This window comes from Halichoerus grypus, chromosome 7 (genome assembly GCF_964656455.1).
Source record: "Halichoerus grypus chromosome 7, mHalGry1.hap1.1, whole genome shotgun sequence".
NCBI lineage: Eukaryota > Metazoa > Chordata > Mammalia > Carnivora > Phocidae > Halichoerus > Halichoerus grypus.
The window spans coordinates 93,734,551-93,756,295 of NC_135718.1; the positions used below are offsets into that span (position 1 = coordinate 93,734,551).

The 21,745-nt window shown below is 40.4% G+C and overlaps 1 protein-coding gene across 2 annotated transcripts in view; it reads left to right on the forward strand.

Moving 5' to 3' along the window:
- The first annotated feature begins 3,934 nt into the window (after positions 1 to 3,934).
- AKT3 (AKT serine/threonine kinase 3) overlaps positions 3,935 to 21,745 on the forward strand; it is a 310,972-nt gene continuing 293,161 nt past the window's right edge. The window contains exons 1-2 of one of the 2 annotated variants that reach the window (XM_078077906.1): positions 3,935 to 4,161; positions 14,636 to 14,793. In XM_078077906.1, the coding sequence (XP_077934032.1) occupies positions 14,748 to 14,793 (46 nt within the window). In that variant the 5' untranslated portion in view covers positions 3,935 to 4,161; positions 14,636 to 14,747. The remainder of the gene's footprint in view (positions 4,162 to 14,635; positions 14,794 to 21,745) is intronic. The other variant, XM_078077905.1, reaches the window with a different exon arrangement.

The following is a 21,745-nucleotide window of genomic DNA, read 5'->3' on the forward strand; positions in this document are numbered from 1 at the left end:
GAATTCTAGCTCCGAGCAGTTGTTTACCCGTGGTCAGTAATTTCTGTGACTCACGTGTCCTGAAAGACTACATGTAACATCCAGAGATTGCTTCCCTTGCTGTCAGATTTAGAAGGACAATATGAATGAGGGAGGGAAAATCCGACAATGAAATAAGAGGGAGGTCTCCAGAGGGCTTTAAGCATCCCAGTTTCGTGGCATCAGATTGGTGGCATAGCTGTTCTCAGCTATTCTCACGTGTTACTAACACAGATATTTGACCTACACCTGAAGAAGGACATCTGTGAAAAAGACAATCTGTACTAATAACTATTGTTACATACACCTAGGTTTAAACTATGCCCTTTTGAAAATTGCTCTATTAATCATCAGAATAGTCATTAATTACAGCTGTGGCTTTCACATGGTTATTTCAGAAACCAACTGTGGCAGAAACTGGCTGGCTGCTCATCAAAACTATTTCTTTTTTTTCTTTTCTGGCCTAGACTAACTCCATTTCATGGCCTGCCTTGTACTTAGGTGGCTCCAGAGGAGAGTTCTGACCAACGGAATGTGAGTGGAAGTGAGGTGTTGAAAACCGTCATGCTTTCCCCCCTTCTGCCTGCTTGATGTCATGATTATGCGTTGAATATGTCAGAGCTGTGACATGGAAGAAACATGGACCCTAAGCATTTGTTTGTTTTTAAAGATTTTATTTATTTATTTGAGAGAGAGAGAGCCCAAGTAGAGGAGTGGCAGGTGGAGGGAGAAGCAGAATTGATCCCAGGACCCCAGGATCATGACCTGAGCCCAAGGCAGACGCCCAACCGACTGAGCCACCCAGGCTTCCCGGACCCTAAGCATTTGTAAGAATAAATGTTTAGAGGAGCCTTGCCTGCATTCAGGACTTTACATGGATGAAAAATACACCTCTGCTGTTGTGTGTCAGGATTTTTGTGTTTATTTATTGTAGCAGCTAGTGTTATAATAATGACTATATTCATGTTTAGGATAAAGGAATTTTAGCTCGCTGTGCACCCACTACGTTTTAGATACTGTCTAAGATTTCATCACATTTAATTCTCATAATAAGCTGTTGAAGTAGTTGTAACTGTCAGTTCACAAAGGAGGAAATTAAGGCTTAGAAAAGTTAAGCAACTTGTCTGACATAAGTTCTGCTGAGAGAGGATTTGAACTCAGGTCTGCAAGTCTCCCAAGTGTATCCATGATCTTGCCAATAAGCCATCCCAAGAGCAAAGTATTGTATAAACTGTACACAGGGTACAGATTTATTTTTTCATTCATTCATTCATTCATTCATTCAACACTCTGTGTGTACTTTGTGCCACGTCCTATCCTAGACCCTCGGGACAAGATACCCTTTTTATTAAGGCAGAGAAGTAGCATGGTCCTGAAATTTTAAATGTACCTTCCAGTTTAAGTAACTCCCTTCAAGTGGGAGAAGTACTAAGAAATAGCTCTCAGTATCTGATTTAGTCATTGGTAGTCAAGAAGAGTGAAGACTTTTCTTAAGATGCATAAATTACTACAACTGAGAGATGTTAGCCAAGAATATCCGGCTTAAGAAAGAATGAGGGCTTTCTCCCTGAAATTTAGGGAGGGACATTCTCATGGATAAATGTGCTCTGCTCCCTTTATGACTGTGATATGTTGACAAGGAAGAGGAGGAGAAATCTAGCATATGCTCTGTATGGAGTACCATCATACCATAAAGGTCAGATTCTGCCAAATTCAAGATGGCACAGTCTAAGGGAAAGAACAATGCTATTTAAATAAATAATAGTTCTATAATAAATAATAATTCTATAGTAAAAGCTGACATGATTTTATTATAGAAATTTATGAAAAAAACTATAGAAGAGCAAAGTAGAGTAGAAATAAAAGTTTATAATTTTTCAAATACATGAAGCCCAGAGTATATAATCCACTGTAGTTTGCACAATACTTAATTTTATGGTTTAGTCCAGCAAAGATATAATACAATATGGTGAGACTTGGAGAAATATTCCAGGGCATTATGGCTTACAGGACGAATTTGGTTCTCACAAATATGTTGATGTTAAATTCGGAAACAAATGAAAATGAAAATTTATAAGAGATATAAGTAATTCAGAATGCCACAACTCTCAAATATTTACAAGAGCTTTGGAGACACTCTTTTTAGCCCTGGTGTCATAGGGACTACTTTCTTAAAAATAAGAAGTGGGTTGGGTTCCTATAGAATAAAAATGTGACCCATTATTGTGTTTTACAGCAAGGAATCTGTAAGCGAGTCATTTTGCCAATAGGGACTGTTAGAGGTCTGATAATTATGGAAATAAATTGTGTACATTTTATGCACTGATAAACTGTATAAGGATGCAGTCTATGTTTATTAATCAGTTCTTGATGTGTTGGGAACTATGGGGAAAGGAGAAAAGCAGCAATTGAGGACTTTTCCTCCGGGGTGGCTTGTGTATCTTAAAAAGGCAAATTTTGTTCTAGAATCATCCCTTACAAATGGGGGAAAATCGATATAGCCCTTTCACCCCTTTTTTCTTCTTCTTAGGTGTCATACTGTTGTCCACACACAGTATAAGAGAATGACTACCGTCACAGCGTTGTCAGGACATGGAAAAGCAGAGAAGGAAGTGCATGTCAGGAGGAATTCTACAGAAAGAAGCCAGGAGCATTATCAAGAATCTTGCATTGGGCGAAATAACAGGTACCTCAACAAGGCTAGAGCCACGTGGTGAAACAATACGGGTTTTTTCAAAGTGCTCCAGAAGCGACAAACCATGGTGTCAGAAAAAAATAAACTTTTATAACTTTATGGACTGTGGTGTAGAGGAGAGTGTGGCCATTTTGCACAAGTAGTGTCTCCATTGCAAATATTCTCAGGAGCCATGAACTTCCAAAGAAAGAAATGATTATCTTCTTGGTAGTGAATGCAATACATCATGGCTTCCCCAAAGTCAAGGAAAACTAATATCCCTAAAAAGGGTGTCATTTGAAGAGTGAATTCCGATGGTCGGGCAATCCGTCTGCCCCGTGCGGTCGCGACAGCGACCAGTGCGCTGGGGGGGGCTCTTCCGAGAGGTGTGCTCGGGCCGCGCGGCCAGGTCTCCGGGGACTGTCGGGAGGGCTTCGCGCTCGGGACCGAGCCCTGGGGCGCAGAGGGTGGAGTCCCCTCGCGGCCGGCTCCCGGCCCTCGGGCTCAGCTCCCCCCGGGGCACCGCCCACCTCCGCGGGGCGGCGGCGGCGGGGGGCGGCGGGCCTCGGGGGCCGCCGCGGGCCACGAGGGCGCGGGGAGAAACAGAACTTCCCGCCCAGGAGCGCCTGCCCCCGCTTTCGGCTCCGGCGGGCTGGGGGGATGTTCTCGCGAGAGGAGAGGGGGCGCGGGGCGCCGCGGGTTTGGGGGGCGCGGGGAAGCCTGCGGACGAGGGCGCGGCAGGGAGGGGAGCAGAGGCGGCGGGCAGGGCCGGGGACGCGGGGAAGCCGCTCCCGCCAGTCGCCGAGAGCCAGCCCCTGACGTCAGGAGTTTTCCTCAAAGTCAACAACAAGCCCCGCGGCGGCGGCGGCGGCGGCGAGAAGCGATCGGCGGCGGCAGCCCGGGAGGGAGGAAGGAGGGGGCGGGGAGGCGGCGGCGGGGCCCCCCCCCCCGGCGAGGCGCGGCCCCCCAGAGGAGGCCGCAGACCCCCGACCCGCGCCGGGCGCCCTCCGGGGCCCGGAGCCTCCGCCCGCCGCCGCCTCGCCGGCGTGACCCGGCCCCCGCCCGAGCGGTGTTTTCTGGTGATGAATTGAATTTGTAGCCGATATCCGATTCCCATGTAGAGTCTCCGCCTCCTCCTCCCCCCGCCGCCGCCCTCCCTCCGCCCTCCCCTCCCGCCGCCGCCGCCGCCGCCGCCTCCTCCCGCTCCAGCTCCGCGGCCCGGCCCGGCCGGCTCCCTCCTCCCTCCCCTGCAGCCTTCGTCTGCCCTCCCGCCGGCCGCACCGGGCTCCAGGGGGGCCAGAGGCATTGCGGGGTGGGGGGAGGACAGGAGGGGAGGAGGAGGGAGGGGGGACCCCCGAGTCGCCCCCTCTCCTCCCCCCGCCCCCCCGGCTCCATCCTCCGCCGCCGCCCGAGCAGCTGCGGGGCCGCCGCCGCCGCCGCCGCCGCCGCCGCCGCCGCCGCCTTTGCAGGTAACAGCCACCGCCCCCCGCTCGCCCCCTCCCCGCCTGGCCTCCGCTCCCTCCGGGCCCCCGGCCCCGGGCCTCCCTCGGGCGGGGGGGGAGGCGGGGGGGGAGGCGGCGGCGGGGAGAGGCGGGGGCGTTTGGGTTGTCACCGCGCCGGGGGCGTGGGCGGGGGCCGGGTCACCGGAGGTTCGGGTGTGGGTGTGGGTGGGGAGGCCGGGGGATGCCCGGCGCCGCTGACACCGGCACCCCTTCACTTTCCGGGGGAAGCTGGGGGGCGGCGGCGCGCGGGGGGCCGGGGAGGGTGTTCCCGGCCTAGCGGTACCGGCCGCGTCTGCGCTGCCCCGGCCCTGGCGCCTCCGGTCCCTGCGCAGCTCCCGCTCCCCACCGGCCCGGGCCGCGCGGCGTGGGGAGGGGGCGCCGGCCGGGCGGGGGCGGCGGCGGGCTTATATAACGCGGGGAGCGCCCGTGCCGGCGTGTTTGGGTTGGGGGGAGGGGGCCGTCTGCCGCGCTCCCCGGCGCGGGGGCTGTCTGCGCGCGCGGGGTGGGGTGCGGGCGAGGATGCACCGGCGTCCCCCGGGGTCTCCTTCCTCCCCACCCTCCCCGGCTGCCGGCGCGCAGGAAAAGACGGCCCTGGAGGGGGGGGTCGGGGTGTGTGTGGGAGGTGGGTAACGTGCTCGTCTGTGTTTTTAATAGTAGTGGGGTTTTAATCCGCTTGGGAGTTGTGTGCTAAGAATAGAAATGTGCGGAAGATGCTGGGTTTGGCGGATCCAGTGATGCTGTCGCTGCTGGCGGCGGCGGCGGCTCGGGCTGCAAGTAAACAAACCAGCCTCTTCCTCGTCCACCTCCTCCTCCTGCGCATCGGTCTGCATCAGCCATGATGCTGGCTGGGCCCTCAGAGCCCAAAGTTGAAGCCTGGCTGGTCGCCCTGTTCACCCTGACTCCCAGGCGGGGGTCACTCCTTGTTTGGGATTACCCGGGGACCTTCCCTTAGGCTGGATTGAGTCTCTTTGGGGCCGGGTCTTCAATACCGATATTGACTGTTTATCTTCTGAAGGCTTACCCATAAGCCAAGGGTAGGATGCTCCCATTTCTTGCATCAAGAGAACCTTGTGAAAATAAAACCAACTCATTTCACCAGTGTGGTAATTGGTCGAGAGCCCAGTAGTTTGTAATGGATTACATTTTCAAATAAAAATTCACAGCGAAACCTATGTATCTGTATTAAGTAGTACTATTAAGAAAATGTTCACACTTTAGTTCATCCTGTAGCTAAAACATGTGAAATGATGGACTTTTTGCAGTTTAATACCTTGCCAACTTCTTCAAATCAAGTTAGGTATATGTTCCATATTTGGTAAGGCATGGTCATTTTATATCTTTTAGGAGGCTATAAATTACTACCCAACCCCCCAGGTTTTGGTTTTGGTGGAGACTCTATAAATTAGGTTATACATTGGTAGGAAATAGTTGAAAAAGCCAAAGCCAGAAGAGTCCAATAAACATGGTTTAGGAAAGTTTGTTTTCAGAACTTAAATATTGCAAAATACGTACAAATGAAAACGAGTATTCCAGGAGATGGTCGTCTAAAACCAACACATACATTCAGGAAGTGGTTGTCTGAGACAGGAATGTATTTTTTATTAAGAAATCTAATTCTTAGTAAATTATTAGCTTTCTGAGGTGAATGTGCAATACTTTGGAAGATACATATCAGGACTGTAGTTATTTTGTTTTTCTTTTGCCAACACATAATCTTGACTTTGAAAGTTTACCAAGGAGACTGTATTTGAAGATCTGCTTTTTGTTTGTCTCAGTAGGGTTGACCCCGATATCTTTGATTGGCTTGAGCTTCTAATTTTAAAGTGAGGGAGTGCATATATCACATGAATGAGACACCATTGGAATTTAGATGACTGGAGAGCTATAGTTTTCAGTTGTTATGTTTGTGGTAGGTGTTTGCTGTAGTAGGTTTTCCCATAGCATTTAAAAAATACCTAAAGTAATTCTACAAAAAAACCTAGGAAACTATTATTTATGTCCATTTTGTCCCCTACACTTAGTCTTTCTGTAAGGATTACTTTAGTGAGTTGTTTTCCAACTGAAAATTCATTTTTAGTTTGACACTGACTCTTAGTTTAAGTTGTGTATGTGAAGGTACTTAAGGGTTCAGCTTTAGACTTTTTGGTTTATGTAATTTTATAGCTGTAAAATATTTTAAAAAAGATTTCATTCATCCTTCCAACAAATATTTGAGTGTGAACTGTGTGCCAGGAGCTAGTTTGATTAAAAACTTTATTTACTTTTCATTCAGAAGATTACTACCATTAGAAAGAGAATTTGTTTTCAGAATCATTGCAAATCTAAACATGTTTTGGTTAAACATCCTAGGACAAATGTACTTAGCATAATAGAATCTTGTGCAAAGTAGGGATTTAAGATTTTTTTAAACTCTGGCTTTTGATTTAAACATATAAGAGATTTGATTTCTTAAAAATTTGATGGAAATTTCCAACTATTTGGTTTTCTTTAAAAAGAGGAACCTCTTTTATAAATTGATTTCTGTGGAAGTTTAGAGTTTGCTTGAACTTTGCATATTTTTGTGAAAAGATAGCTACACTCTGTTGTTAAACTTTTTTAGTTCAGGAATTCACCCTTGAGAAGATAAGGCAACTATTGTTAACTCATGTTAATTGGATTTTTAGCATGATTTGATAGGATCTTGTCTTTATAATGTGATTAAGTTTTAAGCATTAAAAAATACTTAATTTACAATAATTTATATTTGAATACCATAAGATGCAAGACAGAAAAATAAACCATTTCATTTGTTTTGAGCAAATCGGTCTTAAAATTTGACTGGCATTTTTGTTTTTCTTAACATACATTTTAATGCACATAATGAATTTTTGTAGATATGTGTTAGAGTAATTAAATCATTTGAGCTGCTCTGTTTTTAACTCCAGCTTTCAGGAGCGTGCATTGGTATCCTGAATCCTTGTTTTCTACAGCACGCACTCTTCTGTAGTCACCTGGAAGGATAGCCCTGAATCATCTGATGTGAACTGAAAATTGTATCATGGTCTTTCATGTATGACAGTGCTAGGTCAGGTTTAGGGTCGATGTCAGCCAGTGCCTGGTGAGCACTTGCCATGTGCCAGGCGCTGTTCTAGGTGCTTAACGTGTGTCCATTGGTTTAATCTTCACAACAGCCCCTGCTACTTTTGAAAGTGGTTTTCACAAGAGAAAACACTTATTAACGCGGCATTATAAAAATCCATTTCTGTTTGACTGTCCTCGTTCTGAAACACTTTTTTCCTTAGCGTTTCTCCTGAGTTGTTTGTACCTCTCATTAGACTTCCCAGTGACATACTCAGTTTCAGTAATTTAGTACAATAATTTCCATAGAAATCACGTTAATAGAGTAAAAAAAGTATATCAACAGATCCATAACATTCTTTTTCATTTCAGTTGTTTCAGAGGCCAAGTTCAATGCCTCAGTTGTTCACATATGTTATTGTAGTGCCATAGTCTTTTGGCATTTAGATGTAAACAGGTTTCCTTTGCCAGGTAGCCTTCAAATAGTAGTTAATAGATAATATATGTCTCTTGACCTGTAGATTTGCTTTTTAGTTGTCTTTTCAGTACTCTATTTATCACCAACCGCAGAGATTTCACATTTTGTGCAATGTGAAATGGGTATATTTTGCTAATAATCAGAGGGAAAAGTAAAATGATTTCCCAGAAGAAATCTCTAGAAGACTTTTAAGTGAGAAATTTTCTTTCATATTAATTAAGAAAGCCTCTGACTCTGTTTGGGAGTCTAGGGGATGGGAAGGGAAGGAAGATGGTATTTTGCCAGTATTGGAGTTCAGTTCAAATTTTGTCTAAGTAGGATTGATATTTGAATGTTTCATCTTCCCAACTATGTATTAAACTTTTGAGGACAGGAACTGTGTATAATCATGGTGGTGTCACTGGAGATGCCATCTATAAGCGAAGTAGATACTCGGTAGATTTGAACTTGAAGAATTATAAATATCAACTCTGGAAGAGCTGTGAAGCTATTTAAGTTGGTCTAATGCTACACTTTTATTTTTATGGCTAAGGAAAGTGAAGCACAGAGAATTAATTAAAGGATCTTACATAGTGTCACTCCGGATGGGGCAGAGTTGGGAATAGGGACCCCTATTTAGTGCGGTTTGTCTCTACGTGAAGGCATCTGTAATATAACAGGAACAGTTTCTGGGCCTGCCCAGTGCTCTTTCTTTTTCTTTTCTTTTTTTTTTTTAAGAATTTATTTGAGAGAGGGAATGAGTGAGAGAGAGAGCACAAGCAGTGGGTAGGGGGGCAGGGGATGGGAGAGGCAGAGGGAGAAGCAGACTCCCTTCTGAGCAGGGAGCCCGATGCGGGGCTGGTCCCTGGGATCATGATCTGAGGGGAAGGCAGACACTTAACCGACTGAGCCACCCAGGCACTGCCCCCCCCCCCCATGCTCTTTCTGATGCACCATGGTGATGAGCTTTGTTAAAGGATTCCATACCTGTGGGTTAACTCTCAGTTTAATCCAGGGTAAAATCCGTCAAGCTGATCTTGACATTTAATGGACCATATATCAATTGTATTTTGTGTATATGTGCGGATTTTTTTTTTTTTTTCATTTTATTGTCAGGGAGGTCCCCAAGGCAGATTTTAGAAGGATTTTACATGTGTGTTGGAAAAGTTTGGCCAGCTGTGCAACTGAAATTCTTTCAGTGGCAACCCTCAACCTGTTCCTGTTATATTACAGATGCCTTCACGTAGAGACAAACCGCACTAAATATGAGAAAGGTGGGGCATCATTTGTCTATAGCTTGTTCAGTGGTTTAGGTGAACCAGAGGAATCCAATAGGCATTTTCCTAGTTGTTTCAAGTTAGAATATTAAATACAGCACCCAGCACAAGTTTTTTTTTTTTTTTTTTGGTTACTCATGGATGTGTTGGTTGAAATGGCATTCAAATGCCCTAAACTGAGGTAGAGAAGAAGGGGAAATGCTCTCCATTTTTGTATGTATATTTCAAAGTTTGCAAAGTTGAAAGAACTGAAATTTTTTGTGAAAGTTGGACATCTTGCCTATTCAAGTATTTTCCTGTAGGGTGAAACAGTGAAGATATCTATTAGTTTTAAGAAAATCCACAAAGTTACTGTACTCTGAAGAAAGGAAAGGTATCCAAAATACATAGTTTGTGTGGCTCACTTTCCCCATATGACAGGTTTATGAACAGGATAACAACTCTTAAGAGGGACAGACTGGCTGAGAGTTATTTGAAGTGCAGGGCAACTTGCCTTGAATTTCCCTTTCATTTCAGTATTTTTCTTTTCCCTCAAATCCTTTAAAGAGTTTTATATGACCTTATGTATTTATTATGACGTATGTTAGTTTCAACTATTTCTTGAAATCAATGTATTATGGCTACCGTTGAAAATCATTTGTATTTCAAAGAAGCAGTATTCTCTTGTCTTTGCACCTTAGTTGTCCTTCATTAATTCAGTTTGGCCAAGCATAGCTAAAGAATATAAAAAATTGTGGTTCAGGGCAAGTATATTTTACATAGTATTAATTACAGCCATGGATATAGTTTAGAGGAAGTTGTATTACGGACAGTATTGTGGCTTTAAACTTAGAAATTAACATGTAGGAAATTACTAACCTGTGAATCTTGTTCTAATTTGTAAAAAAGAAAATTGCTGGCATGCCTTTTAACTTTGTTAACCTTCTGGTCTTCTGTTGGTGTCATTTCCTTTGCAATGCCGCGGTTATATTTGATTTTTATTTGAAAACATTGTGTTTACTGGACTTTTGAAAAATAACTCCATACAGGAAAAAATGTTCGCAGCGATTCACAAGTGTTATACATACTTCTGAGAGTTCCTATTGGGTTATTTGGTAGAAAGCATACCAAACTGATAGAAGACTTGAATTGCAGGAGGTCACACTTGCTGCTTGTCACTATCTGGTTATGGTAACGGCGAGGGAATAATGGCATTTTTGGTTGGTCACAGCTTGCCTAGGTTCAGAATTGTAGATGCTGTAGCTACTGTACAGATTTGTTTCTGGAGTCAAATTCACAAATATGTGAAAGCACTTTGATAATAAATTATTGCATGGAAAAGATTTTTAAAAACTTTGTTTTGCTTGCCTCCCTGTATACTCAGTGTGGTCCTTGTCACAGAGTAGGCAATCAATACCTGTTTACTGACTACATATATATATGTTACATGTTTCTTGAAATGATATTTTAGAAAGATGTTTGAAAAACTGATTATTGCTTAAAACTGAATGGTTTGTTGCCTTAAGTAAACAAATATCTTTTAAAAATTGTTAAAACTATCATTAAGAAAATAATGCCATTCTTTCTCTGCCTTCCTTCCACAAAGATAATTTTGGGCAGTGTTGATGCTTAATTGTTTGGGAGTTGAAACTTGACCTCCTCTCAACAAAAAGTGTCAAAAAACGTGGAGAAAAGGAGGATAATTTTAATGTGTGCCAGTCCTCACAATGTGGAGGTCTATAGTAAATGTACTTTACTGAATAAGGAAGAATAGTTATTGTAATTTAAATTACTTCTATGTAGGTGCTTTCATAACATTTGAGTTTAGGTTTGCCTCTAAGATGACTTAATACTGCTCTCTGTTGACTTACAATATCAGTTTGTCTAGTGTGCTCTTCGTTAGTTATGTAAAGCTACATCTTTGCTCTTTCATTCATCCGCTCGTTCATTCATTCTGTATTTGTTGGGCATATCTTATGTGCTGGGCACTGTCAAATTGCTTTACTAAATAGTAATGCTATTGAGTGAGGTACACGATGTGAAAATGTTTTGTAAATTGTGAAGTGATATTCAAATGCTGTTATCATCAAATTCTTAAATAGTTTTGAATGAAAGTACCTTTAGTGTAACTGCTTTGTGTAAATTCTAAATTGAATCTGCCAAGAATTTTGTATGACATTTTTTAAAGAATAGACAAAATTAGATTATTCAGCAATGAAATATTTAATGCAATAGGCTTAAAAGAAAAAGAAACCAAATTTTGTCTGAGCTCATTGGATAGAACGTATTTCTGGAGAAATTGGGACTGTAGGAGGAGGTGGAGTTCATGACCAGTTCATCATTTTGCAGATTAGTGTTTTTAGCAACGTGGAACACTGAGTGGGAGAGCGTAGATGACTTGGTACAAGAGGGTTGCCACTGTAGGGAAATTAAATCAAAGAATATGGTGGATTGCTTAAGACTCATTAGCATTGTGTTTATGCACACAAGACAGCATTTATTTCTAGCCTATTGGTCATAAGTCTGGAGTAGTATACTTTGAATGTCTTTTAAGCTATTTTCAAAGAATGTATCATTTTAGTTGAGAGTCCCAGGAGCAACTTTAAAGCTCAATATTATGATTATTGGTAGAATTTGGTAACAGTTTAAGATGCAAATGGATAAAGCCATTTCTATAATGAGTGGGCTTACTGGTCCTGATGACGATTATAAATTTTGTCCTGTTGATTTAACATACATTTCAGCACTTTAAATATATGAGCACTGATAAGTATTTTTATCTAAAAACTTAGTTTTTTGAAAGTTTCATTTTATTTTTTAAAAAATTTATTTGAGAGTGGGGAGGGGCAGTGGGAGAGGGAGAGAGAGAATCTCAAGCAGACTCTGCTGAGCACGGGGCTGATCTCAAGACCCTGAGATCAGGACCTGAGTGGAAACCAAGAGTCAGACACTCAACAGACTGCGTCACCTAGGCGCCCCGAAACAGTTTCATTTTAAAACAAAATTCATTGATTTGGGTTGATGTGGATATCTCAGTATGTTGTTTTGTACTGAAGGGGTGGTGCTAGTGGAAATAAAGATGTGCCTGGTTCTCTGGTCTTGGTTCCCTCAGAAAGCAGCTATGTGACCTTGGGCAAGTGGCTTCATCCATCTAGACTCTGTTTCCTCAACTGTAAAATGAAGGTCCTTTCCTGCTTTGAGATCCCAACAGTGAAATGTTGGCTTAAAAAAATGGAATGAATTTTGAAAATACTTTTTTTTTAGTGTTCTATATAGATGTGTTGTAATGCAGATTATTTTAATAGGAATATATTTTATATATGTTTATTGGATTTGTATTATTTTTTGGTTATTAATAAATGTTGACCCCTGATCTGTTCCATTTCCAATCTCAAGAATATTAAGATAGGAACTTTTTTTAATCCAAATCATATAACTTTATAGTCAAAAACCAAGAAGGGCTTGAATGAGATGAGGCCCCTTCCTATGGGTGCCACCAAAGAGAAGGACTACTTGTAGCTCTTCTAAAGTCATTGGTTTGCACTAGGGCTCCCAATATTTAATGTCCTTATAATTATGTAGCATAAGGAGCTAACCCTTTTAGTTACCTAGTTCTGTATTATGGAGCCAGTTTTCAGGAAGTTCTGTAAATCAAAATAATGTTTGGATTCTCTACTGAAGGTTTTTTGTTTTTGTTTTTTTGCCCATTTTTAGTGGTGAAATGAGTCTTGCCTTGAGTTATGTGGCCATTTCACAAAGGCCTGGATATCAGTACATATTACTAAAGAAAAAAAAAAGAGCCCTGTGGGTTCAGTAAGTTGAGGATTTGCTGAGATAAAAAAAGGTTATACATATTTTGTATCTTTAATAGGTTAATAGTGATGTTTTAAGGGAAGGACATGGTTTGTTGAATTTTTCCAAACTTATTTGACCAAAGACTTTTTTTTTCTTTTTTCATCTCCCCCCCCCCCCCCCCCCCGGAATTTCTCTTGGTATTCTTTCAAACATATTTTGGGAAAATACATCCAGATTCTAGTATCCCTTTAGACTCTCTGCAGTAGCAGACCCCATTGCTTCTGAGGATAGTCTTGGCCTTACCTGTAGGTGCTGAGGGCCCGTGTAGGGATGGTTTTCTGTTCAGTCACACAAACTTTGTCAGGCTTTCTTAAGAGAATGTTAGTCTTGATTCCTCACTGCTAAATGATTAGGCTTTCTACTTAATTTGCATTGGAAAATGAGCCATAATTCAGTTCCAATAATAGCTAGGGAGTCTAACCTTGAACTTGCTGCTATGCACTATTTATCAAAACCCAGTTTGAGAAAATAGTATAGTTACATAGTCCATCCGTCCATTTTTCTGGTTATCTAAAATTTATGCCTGTGTTTTTGGACCATATAATGCCAGTGCACCCTGGACTACATGTTTTAGTCCCTTTCTGTGGAAATATTTTTAACTCTGTTTTATCTTGGCATTTTCCTTTTTAGGTTGAGAGGGACAGTGAGAAATAGCCCTGCAAAACTCATTAGTGTATATATAAGGATATTTTTGAGGACTTCGTTTATTACACTACAAGGTATCTTACAAAGACCCATGGGATAAATTTCAGATTTTTATTCCAGGAAAAATTGTATTCCTTCTGAAGCAACTTCTTTTTTTCTTTTAAAAAATATTTATGGATACTGTAAATATTGAAACCAATTGCGTTTCCTTATTTGCACTGCTTCCTGAAAGCTTTCCTGCTAAATTTGTGGCCCATCTTTTGCGAATATGTAGACTTTTACTCTGGCTTTTCCATCTTAAGGCAGTATAGTTTTGGAGTTAGGACTGCAGGCTCTGGAGTCAGATGGTCTGGTTCAGATGTGGGCTCCATCATTCAGTAGTTGTGTTGAAATCAGGCACGCTGCTAAATCTCTGTGAGCCTCAGTTTACTCATCTATGAAATGAAGTTAATGGTACCCTCCTGGGTTTACTGTGAGGATTACCTGAGAATAATAGATGTAAGCACTTGTTCTTGGCACATCTTAGATATCCCATATTTTTTTCCACTTTCATATTCCTTTTTCACTTCGTGTATTTTAAAAAATCATTGACTTTGTATTATTTATACTATTTTATTTATTGTAACCTAAAAATTCATTGTCATCTAATTCATTGATTGTCTAAAATAATTCTTGGAATAGGGCAGAGTAAGCATACATAAGTGCTGGTTTCTTAGCACATTGTGTTTTCCATAAAATACAGCTATTAAAAACATTCACAATTGCTTTGCCATAAATATTCCTAAATCCACATAGATTTTGGAACTAGACATACACGAAAGTTTACTTTTAGTTCACCTAACTTTCATTTTCTTCCCTTTTCACCTCTGACACAGCACCAAACAGATTTTCTGTATTATTTGTATAGGTGTGACAGGGGTTTTCTTAAGATTTTTTTTGTTACAGCCTCTTAGGTTAAAAGTTTCACTATCATTTGAAATCTGTCACAAGACCAGGGAATCCCGTTCATTATAGAACTGTTGAATAAATAAGTTCCCCAGTTTGAGGAGTTAGAGTTTTATGTGAGGTCAGGCCAGTTGAAGACATTTACAAAGAATTAGTTGTTTGTTATTGCTGTGTGAGTTGCAAGAATGGAAAAAAAAGAAATTCTTTCTTCAATACTTCCTTCCAGGCTGAGTCATCACTAGAGAGTGGGAAGGGCAGCAGCAGCAGAGAATCCAAACCCCAAAGCTGATACCACAAAGTAGCATTTCTCCACGTTGGGGGCTCAGAGGGGAGCCATCATGAGCGATGTTACCGTGGTGAAAGAAGGCTGGGTTCAGAAGAGGGGTAAGTACTCACCAAAGCCGAAAGTCGCATGTGTGGTAAGTGTGCTCGTGGTCAGCGATGTCCTGGAAGTTGACATTTGTTCCGAAGCTGTTACAGAGTCAACGGACAGACCATGTCCAGTGAGAGAGAAATGATATCTAACTTACGTGTTAGGAATTTGCTTGTTATTTAGGAATTCTTTGTAATTCTTGATTTTGATAGTTTATCATCACCGTTACGAGGACTTGGCCTCCTGGTATGTTGTGTGCTTGCATGTTACAGAAAGTTCGTGTTGTATTTTTCCGTGTCCACAGAGTCTACAATTCAGAGAGATGTTTTTCGGATATTTGATATCTAGAAAAGTTTATAACTTGTCTGCATTTAAAGACATGTAAATTTATATTAAGCCAGTTTGGGTGGTAGCAGGGGAGGGGTTAAGGCTTAAAGGGAAAGAGTTCACCCACAATCTCACAGCTTCAGCAGTCCTGTAAGTTAGTTAAGGAGAGTCTGAAGGTAAAAGACCACATGAAGAAAGGGTTTTTGTGTTGTCTCTGTGTGTATGTGTGTGTGTGTATGTTTCATTTCATATTTTTATTTTTCATGATCTAGCTTTAGTATTTCTTGTTCACTTGTTCACTCCTACTACTTCGGATAAATAATTCAAATGCATTATTATTCTTTTTTTAATACTAAAGGAAGAACTCTTCAATGTAAAGCTTAGTTTATCCTCTATGAGATCACCTGCTAATGTGGTTAATATGTTTATTAAGAAATCTGGAGTGTAGACTAGTTGCCAGGCAACTAGTGTTTATCCACGTGGCCAAATTGAGTAGAATGAGGACTGTTTCATTGTCAGGACTTTTAAGGTCCTGTGTACTGTATCTATTTTCTGATTAAAAGTTACCTTTTAAATAGTAATTTCACTGTTCCTTGTGGGTCTGTAGTTAATTCCTGTGCTTGAAAAGCTGTTGTCAGAAGATAAATGGGATTATGTATGACTGAGTTTTAAAAAATCAGTCTTAGTGAGTTATAATTTTCAGAACAATAAAATTCACCAATTTTAAGTGTATACTTTGATGAATTTTGCTATGTTCATACAGTAGTGTAACAAGCACTGCAGTTATGACATCAAACATGTCTGTCACCCCAAAAGTGCCCTCATTCTCCGATGCAGTCAGTTCTCTTTCCTCAGTGCTGAAAACCACTGATGTGATACCACTGGAATCTTCCTTTTCTAATATGTCTTATAAGTAGAGTCAGATGGCCCTTTGTGTTTGGTTACTTTCACATAGCGTAATACTTTAAGGATTCATCCATGTTGTTGTGCCTTTCATTAGGTTGTTTCTTTACTGTTGAGGTGTATTCTGTAGTTTGGCCATAATACAATTTATCTGTTTACCAGCTGATGGATATTTGTAGTTTCTAGTTTCTGGCTATTATGAATAAGACTGCTATGAGCAAGGGAGTGCGTATCTTGGTGTGATGTGTTTTCATTTTTTCTGGGGCGATAACCTAGGAATGAGATTGCCGGTCATATGGTAAGTGTGTGTTTCATGATAAAAACTGTTTCAGCCAACTATTGTACTGTTGTTTCATTTATTGTATGGTCTGTTATAAGGTTAGAGGGCTTTTTCAGATTTCATTGCTGTATGAAGGCATTTTTTCTTTATTTTTTAACTTGCCTATTACATTTATTCTACCTTTCTTACTTTCTTTGGGATGGCAAATCACTTAAACCTTTTGGAGTAATACTTTATTAAGCTCTAAAATCTGCTCTCATAAGACCATTGCGAGGATTAAGTAAGATAATGGATGTGGATATGTTTTGAGAGTTTTAAAACCAGTGTAAACTGTTGCTGTCACCGAATTTTGCCAGAGATTTAGGGTGGTTCTTGAGTTTAATTAATTGTGTCTTGTCTGAAATACCATAAAAGAAGGTTGGTATATAATGCATGGGATAAAGAAACAAGAAAAAATGGACAAAAGTTTCTCTGTGTTTTTCCTTCATTGGTTAATAGTACAAAAAGGTATAAAATGATAAATAAAAGTCTTTTCTACCCTCTCCTTCTTCAAACTGGTTTCTCGCATATAGCCATTTTAGACCTTTTCTATTTTTAATTTTTTGGTGATTATTATCTCAATTTTATGTATAATATGCTAAACTTTATATTTGAGTAATCTTAAATAATTGAGTATATGTCTATCACCATTGTGAAAAATGAAGAATTTAACTTGTAATATCTATTCTCTTCCTTCCTTCCCTGAAGGAGGGGAGAGGGCTTCATGGTTACACTTCCAACACTTGCACTCTTAATTCTAGAAAGTACTTAGGCATCATCTCTAAACTTGCCACTTTATGAGTTGAGAAAAATTAGTACCCCTCACAGTCTTTCCCCTGAATACCTCATGGTCCCCTCCCAGGTTGTGTCAACATTTATTTAATGTTGTCAAGGTTTGTCACAGTTTCACTTGTTGATTTGGAGAAGCAGTAATCAATATTGTGATAAGTAAATACTCCCTGCTGCTAAGAAAGTAGTATGATGGGCACAGTGGGAGCCATGGAGAACAAATGCTGGTGTTCAAGATCAGGATGCACTTTAGTTTGGCTTCTAGTCTGGGCTGTACCAGTTTTTCCTGGATTTTCCAGTTGCCATGTTGCCCCTCTGTTGGTTAAAGAGTGTCTGCCTTTATCATACCACTTGGTTATGCAGCTTTTTAATCATAGTATTTGTTGACATTCTATTGTGAACCGACTTTTTTCTGGGTATGATGCTCAGCTAATAGCATGTTATTTAATTGCATTCTTGGACACGTTCTCTGCTTTCTTAGATCTTGTGTCTTTCCCCTATTTGTTTTGGATTTATTTTACAGATTTGTTTTGGATTTATTTTACAATGTTCTAGAAGTAATTTTTTTTTTTTTTTAATTTCCTGGAGTACTTTTTTCAGAAAGAATATGTGGGGGGTTGCTTGTCAACAGAGTATTAAAAAATGTGCTTTTCACTTTCACACCCAGTACATGCCTTAGCTGGGTATAGAATTCAGTTGTGCAGCAGTTTTCCTTTAGAATTTTGAAGGTTGCATTCCATTACCTTTTGGTAACCAGTTTCACTGATAAGAGGCTTAATGCTAATAGGAGTAATTTCTTTCTAGGTAACCTGTTTTTGTTCTCTGGAAGCTTGTTGTGTCCATGCCTCTTTATCCTTGATGTTATGAAATTTAAGGAGGATGAGATGTAGTTCTTTTTAACTCATCCTGTAAAACATTTGTGACCCTTTGGATACACAGGCATATGTCTTCAGTTCTAGGGAATCTTCTGTATTTCTTTCATTATTTCTTCCCTTCTGTGTTCTCTGTATTCTTTTACGGCTTTGACCCCTAGAGCGTCTATATCAGTGTTCTGGTGTTACGATTTTTCTTTCACTTCCATGTCTGTTTACCTGCCTTGTTCTGGAAGATTTCCTTGACTTTTTCTTTGAGCCCTTTACAGTTATCTGTTTCAGCTATTACTTTATACTTCTGGGAATTCTTTGTAGTTCATAGCCACCGGCTCTTATTTTACAGATATAATACAATCTTTTATCTTAGGACACTAACTAGACTTTATTTTTAAATTTTTTCTCCCCTCTGAGTAACTTTTTCAGTTTGTTTATTTTGGTTCTTTTTTGGTGGTGTTAGTATTCCTCAGGTATCTGGTGGTTTTGTGGGTGTGTTTATACTTGTGAATGAAAGACTGAGGTTGCTGGTCGTGTCTCCTATCTATTTGTACAATTTGTGTATTTTCCCTATGCTGAAGACAAGTTAGATTCACTGACTGAGGATTTGTGATGGCAGTTTTAACTGGACTCTTGAAAGCATTAGTTGAAATATTAGGGGAAACCAAACTGGGCATTTTTTCTCTCCACCATTCTTAATTTATTCCTTTAGAGATTTTCAGTATGATTTTAAAAATAACTTTGTGTTTTAGTCAAGCAAATTTCATTAGGTAGTCTCTTGTTGTTTGGCCATATTTTGGTTCAAAGAATTTCTTCTAAAAGAGCATTATTGTTTGCTGCCTATTTACCCTGGGCAGATAGATTTTCATCGCCTGAGCTTGGGTGTCCTTGTTTGAAAATAAGTATGATAACATCTGCTTTCTTTACCTCACAGTGCCGTGGTAAGCAGTACGAGCTAATATGTATAGAGTATTTTTAAACTATTAATAAAAGTATTAGTAGAAAAGTTATATTAGCCCTTACTTTGAATATCAGTCCTTTTCCTCAAACTTGTATTTATAAATCAGTTCTTGTTAGCTCCTGTCCAGATTGAATCTCATTTTATTTGTACTTTCAATGTAAATAAGTTGTTCTTCAGTAAATATCATCCTGGAAAAGGAAAAAAACAGACTTAAAATAATTAATGATACTGTGTGGGACAAATGCTTTCCTAACTTTGGTGATTGGTGATATATATCCATACTGAAACTTTTCTTTTGGTGTATTTTTCTGGAGCAATTACAAAATGTAAGTATTAATTGAGATAACACATTAACATAGGATTGTTGGTCTTAGAGATGACAGTAAAGAAAACATCACGTAGCACACATGGAATCAAGTGCCACCTGCATTTTCCTCTTTGATGGTCCTGGGACAGAACCTCACAGTTTGGTTGTACATCAGCATAGGACATATCTGCATACATATTAGATGCTCGTTAGATGATCTCTTTCACAGACCAGCCCTGGGTATACTGTCGGTGACTGCAGATCTCTAAAGTTGATGTCAAAAGTTTTGCTCTCTTTTGGTTTTTTATCCCATTACAGCTAGTGGTGATATTTGCTATGAGGAAACTTACCCCGTTAATAAAGTGGGAAGTTTAGCCAGCTTAAAAGGTCTAAATTGGGGGCGCCTGGGTGGCTTAGTCGTTGGGCGTCTGCCTTCGGCTCAGGTCATGATACCGGGGTCCTGGGCTTGAGCCCCACATCGGGCTCCCTGCTCTGTGGGAAGCCTGCTTCTCCCTCTCCCATTCCCCCTGCTTGTGTTCCCTCTCTCGCTGTGTCTCTCTCTGTCAAATAAATAAATAAAATCTTTGGAAAAAAAAAAAAGTTCTGAATTATAGAATTAAGTAGACTGAAATACTATTAACCAGGGCTGATTGTAATTTATAAAATTCTGTTTGCGTAATAGTACTGTTTCTTAAAAAGGTAAGTAGTCTCTTATAAATGTGGAGAGCCAGTTTTTTGATAACAAGTTAAAATCTGGGGTGCCTGGGTGGCTCAGTCATTAAGCGTCTGCCTTCGGCTCAGGTCATGATCCCAGGGTCCTGGGATCGAGCCCCGCATCAGGCTCCCTGCTCGGCGGGAAACCGGCTTCTCCCTCTCCCTCTGTCCCTGCTTGTGTTCCCTCTCTCACTCTCTCTGTCAAATAAATAAATAAAATCTTAAAAAAAACCCAAAAAACAAGTTAAAATCTGTAATGCATTGTTAGTCAACTCTAAATCTTACTGTTTTGAAATTGGTAACAAATCTAAGAGGTAAGGTTTTATCAGTAAAAACATTTGAATTGATGAAAATGCTGCAGATTCCTTATACTTTTTGTTGCCTCAATATCTAACAAATTGAACCTTCATGTTGTGTTCTGTGTATGTAACCAGTTTGTGTTTTCAAAGAACTTGTTCCCTTAGTTTGCCTTGTACTTAATAGTTTCCAGTTCAAGGATATCCATAAACTGTGACCTTGGAATGATATTTGTTTTATATTCTTTGAAATGACTTATTTAGAGGAACCGGAATGTTAGTGTTTGGTAATTCCAAGCTAAAACTTCCTGAGTCTATGAGTTTTCTCTCAAAATATCTTAATGCCCCTATGCAGAATATTTTAGTAATGTGAAGATTGTAAGCTGGGCTATATTTTAATGTGTGATTGTTGTGACCTAGTCAGTTTTAAGCTGTTATGGAAAGCAAAATACACAATTTGTTGGGTGCTCATCCAAGTCCAAGGACCTTCTCCTTTACTCTGTACATACTTGTGTACCTTTTGTTCATGTTTTATTCACAAAGTGAGTTTTGAAATAAATTATCAAGTGACTATGGAAATAGAAAATGACAGTATGATTATCTGTTTACTACTCAGCAGCAAGCATATTCCATAGAAAGTGAAGAGCTGTGATAGTGACTGAATAAATCACATGATAGATTAGAGAAGCTCATTTCGACTATTGATGTTACAAATGGAGCATAAACCTGAAAAAATTAAATTTATTTTCTAATGGTATTGGAACTCTGAGATTTAATGTATTTACAATAATGTGAAATTTGGGGTGCCTGGGTGATTCAGTCGGTTAAGCATCTGACTCTTGATTTTGGCTGAGGTCATGATCTCAGGGTTGTGAGATCAAGTCCCAGGTGGCCTCCATGCTGGGTGTGGAGACTGCTTAAGATTCTCTCTCTCCCTTTCCCTCTGCCCCCAACCCTTAAAAAATGTGAAATTTATTTTTCTCATAATTTGAATACATTTATTTTGGAAATTTTAACCAAGTAAACCAAATGGAGAGAACCATCAAATGATAAGCTTTCATATGCATTCTAGAGTTATAGAATTGAGAGCTGCTAGGGGCGCCTTGTGGCGCATTTGGTTAAGTCTCAGACTCTTGGTTTCCCTTCAGGTCATGATCTCAGGATCATGAGACTGAGCTCCCGGTTGGGCTCTGTGCGCGGCGGGGAGTCTGCTTGAGATTCTCTCTTACCTTTTTGCTCTGCCCTTCCCCTGCTTGCATGTTCTCGCATACTCTCTCTCTCTCTCAAAATAAATACATAAAAAAAAAAAGAACTGGAGCTGCTGTTATGCACGCTCACACTCACACACACTCCCCTTCGCAATAAGCAGTGAGTTTTGTGTATTGACCTTGTATCCTGCAGCCTTGTTAAATTCACTTATTCATGTTAGTTACTTTTATTAACATGAATTTTTTACTAATTTTCTGCATAGATGGTCAAGT